The sequence below is a fragment of the Ochotona curzoniae genome, unplaced genomic scaffold, assembly GCF_017591425.1.
Source record: "Ochotona curzoniae isolate NIBS_2020 unplaced genomic scaffold, NIBS_Ocur_1.0 scaffold_3223, whole genome shotgun sequence".
Lineage (NCBI taxonomy): Eukaryota > Metazoa > Chordata > Mammalia > Lagomorpha > Ochotonidae > Ochotona > Ochotona curzoniae.
Genome location: NW_024467108.1, coordinates 158,299 through 169,791, shown reverse-complemented (window position 1 = coordinate 169,791; position 11,493 = coordinate 158,299). Strand labels below are relative to the sequence as shown.

Below are 11,493 nucleotides of genomic sequence, written 5' to 3'. Positions count from 1 at the left end.
AATAAAATTTCCTACCTCCTACTGTGTTCTGCTGTAAATGATATTGGCCTGGTACCCCCTGCAGCTGGGTGTCGTGTGCAATCTATGCTGCACCCGTCAGATCTACATGAGACTTGAGTTTGGAGTTGAGGGTGGGGGATGGAGGTGGAGCACATCCTAGTCATTGTGCAGATGACAGCAGAGACAGTGTGGTTTGTCACTGATAGTGTGGCAGTGACATCCCAGTGTGCCAGGCAGCACAGTGTCCTAGTTGCCCAGTCTAGTTTTTTTCTTTATTTTTCAGCTCTCTGATCATTCTACAGTTCAGTTAAGATTTTGTAAGAATTCTCACTTCTCTTCCTGCATATGCCAGCTACAGAAGATGATGCTTTCTGCATCGAAACCCCTAAGCCTCCATGGGTCTGGTGTATGGTTGTGATATAGATATGTGTGGGAACTCCCTTGTGCATGTGGGGCTGTATGTGTGTGTAAGATGAAACTTGCATGTGCACTTTGGAAGAAGCTCATGGACAATCATGGCATTTGTTCCACTAGAAGAAGAAGAGGAGGAGGAAGATACAGAATTTCTGGTACCCAAGTTCCAGAGCCAGCCCAGCGATGCAGTACGCATCTTTTGTGGCCCAAATGTAGGATTGGTGTGGCCGTGGAAAGCTCACTCAATTAATGATAATTTGGTAGTCCGTGGGTGCAAGCTTCGGGGCCATTATTGGCCCACCAATTATAAGCAGCTACAGGAGGACCTGGACAACAATCGTGGAATCCAGCAGGCACTGGCTACGCAGCAGGCACTGCTGGAGGTAAGAGCAGAGGTGAAGGCAGGGATGCTGCCTACCAACTCCCATCACAGATGTCCACCTCCAGTGCTAGCACCTTTTCTCCTCTCAGGGCATGCTGTGGGAGGTGCAGGAATTCTGCAAGGAGCATCACTGGATAACAGATATTTATGAGTTTGTACAAGCCTGGGGACCTCAGAAACTGGAGGGCATGAAAGACTGTCCTGTCAAGAATTATGTGATGCTGGTGAGTCACCTGAACGCGTGGCAGGCCCGTGTCTCCACGATGCCTGTCGAATTGCTCACAAAAGGCAAGCTGCTGCTGCTGAGCTGCAATGATGTGCAGGAAGAGTTAAGTAAGTGCCATTCATCTTTCAGTGCTCTTTTTCCTTCCTTCTTTGTTGTGCCAATCTACCCAGCCTGGAATGTCCTCTTGGGCCCTGTTGGACCCTGTTGGACCTCCCAAAGCCCCCAGGTCACAGCTCTTCTATTTTCCAACAAAGGGGATAATTCCTAAGGAGACACCCTGTCTGGTTGAATCTGCTTATTCCCTATATTCCTTAGGCATCCTGTTCCTATGGCCTGGCGTTTCCTATTCCTGTAAAATAGAAGTAATTAAAACCAAATGCAACAGCTCCTAGGGATACTGAGCTCAGTCTCTTTGCAGAGATTCTCATGCAACAGAATGAGAAATTACACCAGAAATTGCATGTGTGAAAAATTACTGTCGGCAGGTGGTGAAAGATGAACATAACTTTCTGGATTAAAGCAGCTATGTTTGGTCTAGCTCGGTCTATTTTGAGTATTTGGTCAGTTATAAATTTATGCTTCTGATTTCTTATTCTCCAGTGTCCTCCTATTCCATTTTCCTTCCCAAAGGGCCTGGCACTAGAGAAGGCCCCTGTGTCTGAGCTCTTTGCTTGCTTCTGAGGTCGAGGGCACTCTGACCAGTTGGCTGCCTTCTGCTGCTGATGGGTCCTGGGCTGGTGCAGCCTGAGGTGTGTGCCTTTGGCCTAGTGGCAGGCCAAAGGGGCTTCCTTTACTGACTCTGTGCTGCCATGGCTCCTGGCATGGAAGACTCTTGGGCTTTTGGTGAATCCTCCATCCAGTCTCTGTCCCTAACTCTATCCAGCCCACCGCAAATCCTTTTCAATCTTCTGCTTCCTAATATTCTCTCAAGTCTATTTTCCCATCCATCTTCAGCTTCCCTTCCATTGCATTTTTTGTGCCATATGGTGTCGCTGTTGCACTCTTATCTGGCTTAACTGCTCCCAAAACAGCGGTAATGGCCTCACTTCTAGAGGGGTCATTTGAGAAAGAACAGGTACACATCTTTGTGTTCTGTTCAATCCTGATAGGTTCCCTCAATAGAATTTTTTCAGTTTCAGCTGTTGGTACCCCGTTCTCTGTTACTTCCTCCAAGGCTCTGAAAGGACCATACACAGAATGCCATGATCATCCGTCCAGGCATTGTTTGTTTCACTTTTCAGTTGCGGAGATGCTAATAGGGGTTAGGCCGACTTACTTTTCATATAACATTGTGTGTGCGCACGCTCACTTTTGTGTGTGTGTGTGTGTGTGTGTGTGTGTGTAGGGAGGGGAGACTTGAAAAAGTCCATGGGAAATGGAAGAATTCAAGGACAATCTTATTGTTAAAATCAATTTGAAATCCATGTATAGCTTTTTCATAACACATACTTTCAGTGAGCTTTTTAGATACTCTCTTTTTGGGGCATTTACTCCTTGCGCTCTTTGGGACCTCTTAAAGTTTAACTGTGTATTTTAATGTCTATGTTTATAGCTTAAGCTGCAGTGGGGCGGAACAGACTGCCTGAGTTTGCATCCTTGATCCACCAAAGTGTAGCATTCATTAAGTTATGTGAACTCTATGAACCTTAATCTACTTATACAAAGTAAGGGCAGCAATATTATTTATCTCAAAGGAAATTTGTGAGAATAATGTGTGTTAATGTAAGTACCCAAAAGCATTATCTGTTGTGTAATACATATTCTCTATTCCATTTGGTAGTATACTGTATTCCAACTAATATTTAGATCTTATAAATAATATTTTGCTTGTAATATCTCTGAACTTAAGAACTCTCTTCGGATTGATGACATGTCTGAGTTCAGATGGCATCACCTTTTTTTTTTCCAGTTGTATATGGAGTAATGGTGCTCCTTACAATTAATCAGAGGTTTGATGAAGTATCATATCGGTATGATTTCTGCCCCCTGATAAAAGGACAGCTTCCAAGAATATATTCAGACCTCACATCCTCCTGAGGCTTCTGCCCTTTAACCATTACAAACAAAAGGCAGGGACCAGCATAATGGCTCAGTGGCTAAATCCTCAGCTTGCACATGCCTGGATCTCATATGAATACCGATTTACGTCCCAGCTGCTCTACTTCCCATCCAGCTCCCTACTTGTGGCCTGGGAAAGCAGTGGAGGATGGCCCAAAGCCTTGGGATCCTGCTCCCAGAAGAAGTTCCTGGCTCCTGACTTTGAATTAGCTAAGCTATAGTCATTGTGGTGATCTAGGGAATGAACCAGCAGATGAAAGATCTTTGTCTCTGTCTCTCGTTCTCTCTGCAAATCTGCCTTTCCAATAAAAATAAATAAATCTTCAAAAATAAAAATGTCAGATTGAATCCGCTTGATGCCTCTTCTACTAATTTCTACAACAGAGTAAGCAGAGGGCCTGGCACAGTAACTTAGTGGCTAAAGTCCTCACCTTGCATGTGCCAGAATCCCAGTGGCCCCACTTCCCATCCAGCTCCCTGCTTGTGGCCTGGGAAAGCAGTTAAGGATGGCATAAAGCCTTGGGACCCTGTACCCGCATGGGAGACCCAGAGGAAGCTCCAGGCTCCTGACTTTGGGTTGGCTCAGCTCTGGCCGTTGAGGGCACTTGGGGAGTAAATTAGTGGATGGAAGATCTTCCTCTCTGTCTCTTCTCATCTTTGTATATCTGACTTTTCAATAAAAAATAAATCTTAAAAAAAAGTCAGCAGAGCACTCTCATCTCTGATAGGGTATCTGTTCTTCATGAACATATCCATTTCCATGCCTGTGCACATAGTTTTAAAGCAATTTTGCTTTATTTATTTGAAAAGCAGAGAAAAAGAGAGAAGAGAGGGAGGGGGAGAGAGAGAGAGAAAAAAAGGGAAGAAGAGAACAAGAAAGAGAGATTTTCTGTCAACTGGTTCACTCCCCAAATGGCCACAATGGCAGGCCTGGACCGGGCCAAAGCCGAAAGTCTGGAGCTCCATCTGAGTCTGCCTTGTGTGGGTAACAGGGCCTCAGCATCTAGGCCTTCTGCACTGATTTGACAGATGCATTGTCAGGAAGATGGATTAATAGTGGAGCAGCTAGGATGCAGAAACAGTGCTTGAACTGGAGATGTAGATGTCGCAAGTGCTGGTTTAACTTTCTATACCACAATGATAGCAGCTACACATGTTTTCATCTATTCAAAGTGTTATCCAAACAGCTTCTCTGCCTTCCAATCTCTTCCTCTCTGAGGCAGTTTTCCCCAGGCTCTTAAGGCCCCCTCCAGTGCGAGTGCTCTTGGACACACACACAGAGAATGTATGATTGTCCATTTGTCTGTACCATCCTATTTACTGTGAGCTTCTGAGGGTTGGGAAACTTTCCCTCCATTCGCTCTTGTCTACTGGTACAGAACATAGACCCAGTACACATTACCTTGTTAGACATCGAGCAGAGGAAGTCAAGTAAGTGTTTAGTGAGAGAGAGAATGAATTCATGGTCTGGCTTTCCCTTTAGCACATTCTCACTTTAGACCCACAATGCTGCCCTTAGCATCTTTTCTTTCTCATGTGTCCCCTAACACTTGTTTCTGTTATTTCTAGAATCCAAACTAGACCACATGAGGAAGGACATTTTTGCACAGGTGCAGAATGAGTGCTGGAGCCGCAGTCAGCAACTCATGACAGAGCTCACAAATTTCATACAGGTCTTCCAAACCATCAACTCCGACATTCACACCATTGCACAGTGCTCCCAAAAGGTGGGTTGTCCTCACCAATCCCTCCCAGCTTATCCAGGGCCAATCCTACCCAGAAGCTCAGAACATTGTCTTCAGATTTCTGTCCAGCTCTCAATGGGACTGGATGCTCTTAAGCTGTGTTCACATAAGTGATTCGCCCTTTTAAATTCCTGCCCTGTTCATATGGCCCCCAGTTTCTTCATCCAGCAGGGTGTCAGGGGAGGAGAGTTGATATGATGGGAGAGATAGAGTCCTCCTTTGCAAGATGTGGTTTTCCTGTTGGTGACAGACAGGTTAGATTGACACATCTTCAGGATAATATTCTGGCCAGTGAGTACTAGATCTTCTTTTTTTTTAAAAAAAAAAAAAAAGGCAGGACCAGAGGGGGAGCCACTCCTAGTTTGATCCTGATCTTAGCTAGTTAAAATGCTGTAGCTGGGCTCAGTGCAATAGCCTAGTTGCTAAATCCTCACTTTATATGCACCAGGATCCCATATGGGTGCCGGTTCATATTCTAGCTGCTCCACTTCCCATCCAGCTCCCAGTTTGTGTCCCGGTAGAGCAGTAGAGGATGGACCAGAACCTTGTGGAAAAACCTGGAAGAAACTCCTGGCTCCTGGCTTCGGATCGGCTCAGCTCTCAGCATTGCATTCACTTGGGGAGTGAACCAGTGGATGGAAAATCTTTGTCTCTTCTCTGTAAATCTGCCTTTCAAATAAAAATAAAGAAACCTTAAGAAAAAAAAAAAAAACCCAGCAGCAACAACAACGAAAACGCTGTAGCTGGGTCTGGACCCTCAGTTCCAGAAGGGAGGCACTGCCCTTAAGGGATAACACCAGAGAGATGTGCTAGGTTGTCAGGGTGCTGTTCTGCTTTGTCCCTGCAGCTGAATGAAGCCAATGAACAGTACGTTCACTTGGAGGAGCGAGTGGAATACATCCAGTCCCTCCATGAACTCATCCGCATCCACTTCAGCCTCTTTACTGCTGAGAGTGAGGCCCTGGAGAATTCGGTGAGAGGTCCATTCAGGGAATTGATCAGCCATCCCTGTCCCCTTGTTCTTACAGCTACATTTATTCTGCTGCCTTCTGCTTTCTCCACAGCTTCTAAGTGTGTGGGAGTCATTTCAGTCTGAAAAAAGCCAGGCCTCAGAGTTCCTGCTTAGCAAGCGACATGTCATTGTGCCCAAGCTGCAGCAGCTGATGGCTGCAGCGCTGGCAGAGCTGGAGAACCTGATTGAAAAAGCTTTGTCTGGTCCTTTCATGGACCCTACGCAAGAGCAGAGGAGCACTGAACGGCAGCTCATCGCCCTGGAACGTCGATTCCAGAGCACCGTCAGTCATCTCAATGAACTGCACTACGCCTACACCGCCTTCACTGGTACCAGACCACTGCCCTCTCCACCATCCTCCGGTGGTAGATGCTCCCACTGAGGTTCTGCTTGGAACTGTGTTCTCACACAATCCTAAACAAGTTTTAGGACTATAATGCCTCTGTTGGTCTCTTAAAAAAGCAGATTGTAAGTCAACGTCTTCATATACTGGATATGTCAGATATTGTGCTTAGGATAAAGGCTGTGTTTAGGACAAAGGTGGAGGGATTTCTCAGTGCAGGAAGAAAGGCAAGTAGTGGATGTTTCATTAGAATATGATGGAGTCAGGGGTTAAAAGCTGTGCAAGGGAAAGGTAAGGATGCCCTCATATAGAACTTAATCTTTATGTTGCTCTGTTCAGTACAGTACTATACCAGGCAAAAACCCCAAACAAGAGTAGAGCTCAGTGCCCCAGCAGCCACTGTCTCTAGTCAATGAGGAGTAAAGAGGGCTCTGAGGGGCTCACTGCACCTCAGGAAGAGGCCAGGACTGTTGATCTGAGCTCTTGTGTACAGTAGCATAGCTAGCCTGGTTCCCTTACTTCACGTAAACAGCTTAGTAAGCTCAAGTTTCTTTTCTCAAATGTCATCACATTGTATCTGAATTGCCCTTTGGCCAAATACCAACTACTGCCATCTGCCTGTGGATGTTGCCAATCCCAGGACCATTTTACTGGATGGCTAGGTGGAATGGAAACTGGATCTGTTTTCATGTCAAGATTTCTCTCTCTCTCTCTCTCTTTTTTTTTTTTTTTGTTGTTGTTGTTGATACCTTAAGGAACATGAACCATAGACTTGGGCTTTCCTACAAGGGGTTGGCAATGTTTGTGATAGCCAGAGGAAGGAAGTTGCACCACATGGTTGTAGGCTTCCAGTATTGATCTTCCCTCCTTCCTCCATCCCTATCTCCTTAGCAAACCCCCAGATTTTGTTAACGTTATCAGGGATTTTAGATCCAAATGACTAATTACTGTGCCTTATTTTTCATTGTATATCTTCTGTTTTACTCTTTAGTTTTACATTTGCTTTATTTTATAATCATGTTAGCAACTAATTTGATATATGAGGTGTACCAGTTGTTTATTTACAACCATTTTCTCAAGTACGTGCTTTCACTATTTTTATTCCTTATTCAAATAGCTAGAGTATTTCTTTGAGTACTTTATTTTCTAAGAGGGAGTTAGAGGTGTTACCATCTTAGAGCTTTCTAACGTCTTTATATCTGAGTATTGAATTCTGGAGACACACTTTTTTCTATTGTATCATTTTTTCTAATACTTAGCACTTTGGACAAGACTAAAATCAAATTTTTTTCTTTTCTAGTTAATCTTACCCACTGTTTGATAGTGACTTTTATGTATTCTCTGTTCTTCTTCCAGTATTCTGACATGAACTATAGATTCACTGGGTTTTCTCTCAACTTTTTTTGTCTTCTCTATCATCGCTCGTGTTTTCCCCTCAAAGTTCTGGAAAAGAATCTGTAGCTTGTCTAACAAGCTTCCATTTTCTATGGTATTTACTCTGGCATTTTTCCATTGTGTTTTAAGGCATGTGTGTATGCCTGGAAATATACATTTATGTATACATTTGCAAGCATCTCTCTCTCTCTCTCTCCTGAAGAGGGTAAGTAGTAACAGTGTTGTTGCATATCAGGCTAGGCCTCTGCCTGCAATGCGGACATTCCCTGTGGATGCTGGTTTGAGTCATGGCTGCTTCACTTCCCATCCAGCTTCCTGCTGGTGTGCCTGAGGAGGCGGGCAGTGGAGGATAGCCTAACTGCTTGGACTCCTGCATCCGTGGAAAGACCTCAAAAGAGGCTCCAATCTCTTGGCTTGGCCTGACCCAGCCCTGGCCATTGCAGCTGTTTAGGAAGTGAACCAGCAGGTGGAAGAGTCTCTCTCTCAATTTCTCCTCCTCTCTCTGTAGTTCTGTTTTTCAAAAAATGAAAATCGGGCCCGGCGCGGTGGCGCAAGTGGTTAAGTCCTCCCCTTGCATGCCCGGGATCCCATATGGGCGCCGGTTCTAATCCCGGCAGCCCCGCTTCCCTTCCAGCTCCCTGCCTGTGGCCTGGGAAGGCAGTCGAGGACGGCCCAAGGCTTTGGGACCCTGCACCCATGTGGGAGACCCGGAAGAGGCTCCTGGCTTCGGATTGGCATAGCATCGGCCCATTGTGCTCACTTGGGGAGTGAATCATCGGACGGAAGATCTTCCTCTCTGTCTCTCCTCTCTGTATATCTGCCTTTCCAATAGAAAATAGTAAAAATAAATCTTTAAAAAAAATGAAAATCTTTTTAAAAAATTAAAGAGACAAGAAGCAAAAATATCCCCAGTAGCAAGAAGCCACATAAAAAAGAGAGAGGGGTAAGAGACTCATTTTTGTTTGAAAAGCTGAGTTACAGAGACAAGAGATGGAGAGAGAGGGATATACTATCTGTTGGTTCACTCCCCAAATTACCTCAGTGGCTGGATCTGAGACAATCCAAATGTGGGATCCAGGAGCCACCTCCAGGTCTCCCACAAAGGTGTATGGGTCCAAAGACTCAGACGTTCCTCTGATGATTTACCAGGTCATAAGCAGGGAGCTGGATCAGAAGTGGAGCAGCTGGGACACAAACGAGTGCCCGTATGGGATGCTGACATTGCAAGTAGAGGATTTGTGTGCAACACCACCACACTGGCCCCAGCAATAAGCCACATTAAGCTCAGATCATGGTTTCTAGACCATTTCTTAGTACAAGGAACCAAAATTCCTCTGATAAATGGATGCTGCTAGAGCTGTGGTAAAGTAAGTGCAAGATGAGTCAAGAGGTTTCTTCTTTAATGCCAGAAAGTAAAGGAATATTAATCTTTAAAAGATGAAAGAAGTATGTCACAAGGATATGTAAGGAATGGTAACTGGCCAAATCTAGGATAACTTGAATACCAAGGTAGGTGCGGTTAAAAAAAAAATAAAGAAACAAACAAAGGAAAAAATTCCAACCAGGAATTTATCAGCCATAGTAATAATAAAAAAATAAATTAATAAGAGAGAAGTGAAAACTTGTGCTTTCAGTGGAATGCCAAGGGCTGAATGTTAAATGTAGGGGGAGGGATGAAGAGAAAAAGTTTTTTTATAGCCATCATAGTAAATTTTGGATCAGGTCCAAACTTTGAATCAGGTCAAAATCACCAATACATGGAACAAACTTAGTGAGGAGCAGAATGTTGGTGCTATCCGGGACAATCTTTCTTTAGAAATTACTTCTTAGTTACAAGGAAGCAAAAAAAGACATCAGTTAGCTAGTGGGAAAATCAGACCAGGTAATCAAAATTAACGTCACTCAAGAGACTAGACTGGAATTCAGGTGAATGAAAATGACAGGCATATAGTAATATCCTTGAATGTGGCCTGATATTTTGGGACTGGTGCAATGGTTCAGTACATGTGCTAGGATTCCATATGAGTTCACGCCCCAGCCACACCGCTTCCCATCCAGCTCCCTGATTGTGGCCTGGGAAAGCAGAAGAGGATGGCCTGAAGCCTTGGGACTCTTCAGCCATTGTGGCCACTTGAGGAGTGAACCAGCAGACAGACGATATTTCTCTATATATCTTCTCTCTGTAGATCTGCCATTCCAATAAAAATAAATAGATCTTTTTAAAAATTTAGCTTTTGGAAAAAGATTTCTTTATTTAAAAGGCAAAGTTACAGAGAGGTAGACAGAGAGAGAGCTTCCTTCCACTAGTTCATTCCCCAGATGGCTGGAATGAGGCAGAGGCTGGGCTAGGCCAAGGTCAAGACCCAGGAACCCCATCTGGGTCATCTCCCATGTTAGTGCAGGGGCCCAAGCAGTGAGTCGTCTTCCACTGTTTTCCCAAGTACTTTAACAGGGAGCTGAGCCCAGGTCTCAGTCAGGTTTGTTTCATAGGGGATGAGAAGCCTTTACCTTTGCCCATTTGTGGGACCCGTCCAATCGTGCAGCAGCAGCGCATCTGGCACCTGTACCGGGTCATCTCTGAGAATATCAGTGAGTGGAAGTGCATGGCTTTTGCTAAGGTACTGGTAAACTTCATTGGAGCTCTTTCCTGGGGGTGGGGGATTGCGGAGGGGGAGGGGAGGAAGGATCTCAAGCTGACAGTGGACCCTTTGCCCTGCAGTTCAATCTGGCGATGGCCCAGGAGAAGACAGAAGGCTGGCTGACAGAGGCAGCACGGATGAGCACAACCCTGGGGATGCACAGCCCAGTGCTGCAGCGCTGCATGCGCATGCTGGAAGAGTTTCGCAGCTACCTGCCACTGCTCCTCAAGCTGAGCAGCCTCCCACTGCAGAGCATCAGCTACCAATCCCTTCTCCGAGGTGTGTTTGCCGAGAGTCAGAGAGGAAGGGAAGGGGAAGGACAGCTCCATTCCCAACTACCGCTGGAAACACTCTCCCTTCTGGTTGTTCCTTCCCCTTCCCCACATGCCATAACTTTCTCCCACAGGGACCAGCCTTTTTCATCTCTGTGTCAGGTCTTCTCTGCTGTTAGGGGCTGGACTTGAGCTGCATTCTCCAGCATCTGAGTTTTCAGTTGAGCATTCTGAGTTCTCAGCTTTGTGTTGTATTCTGACAACTGTAGTGTGAAGTCTGATTTAAGCTTGAATGGGCCCTGGGTCCTAGATTTGGGCTCTGGGCTCCAGGGGGAACTGAGCTCTGGAATATGGGCTGGACTGTCATGCAAACAACATGTTATTCTGACTTGTCTGTTCTACCTCCAGCATTGGGACTGGGCAGCGTCCAGAGTATGGAACTCATTACATTGGGCCAGTTGCTCTCTTGTCCATTGCTGGAATATACAGATCGAATTTATCAGGTGGGACTGATAGAAGGTAGGGAAGGGTAGAAGGAGGAAGAGGGGGCCATGCCTATGACTGATAATAAAACCAGGCCCAGGAGTTCCTTGAATTAAGGAGGCAGTGGATATTGGCATGTGAGAAAATGAGGGTGTGACATTGCAGACTGGGGGGTAGGACCTGTCTCCTTAAGTCTCCAGTAAAGAATGATGAGTGGTTCCAGACTCTGTAATTAAGATAATACCCCTCCCCAGCGCCCCAGGGAAGATGAAGAATAGCGGTCTCACAGTGTGAGCACACAATGATCCTTGTCCCTAACACTCACTCTGTCCCAAAAAACCACATGCTGACTTTTGAACTAATGTCTTGCAAAAAAGGATGGTCTCAAGGCGGAGGCTTTAGTTAGATGCTGCTGATGTGAACTGTATGGATCCTGATGATCTCATTGCCCTTCTTCTCGGACACCTCCGCTCCCCTGAGCCATGGCCCTGGACATCTATCTCAGACTCAGCATCCAAGCTTCA

The 11,493-nt window shown here is 45.5% G+C and overlaps 1 protein-coding gene across 1 annotated transcript; it reads left to right on the top strand.

Annotated features, from left to right (window-relative positions):
• The first annotated feature begins 515 nt into the window (after positions 1-515).
• LOC121145264 (dynein heavy chain domain-containing protein 1-like) lies at positions 516-10,915 on the top strand. Its single transcript, XM_040963994.1, has 7 exons — positions 516-797; positions 886-1,129; positions 4,650-4,807; positions 5,673-5,798; positions 5,890-6,166; positions 10,066-10,193; positions 10,295-10,915. The coding sequence occupies exons 1-7, from the start codon at positions 516-518 to the stop codon at positions 10,676-10,678; spliced, it is 1,599 nt and encodes a 532-aa protein (XP_040819928.1). The 3' UTR covers positions 10,679-10,915.
• Positions 10,916-11,493: the final 578 nt, after the last annotated feature.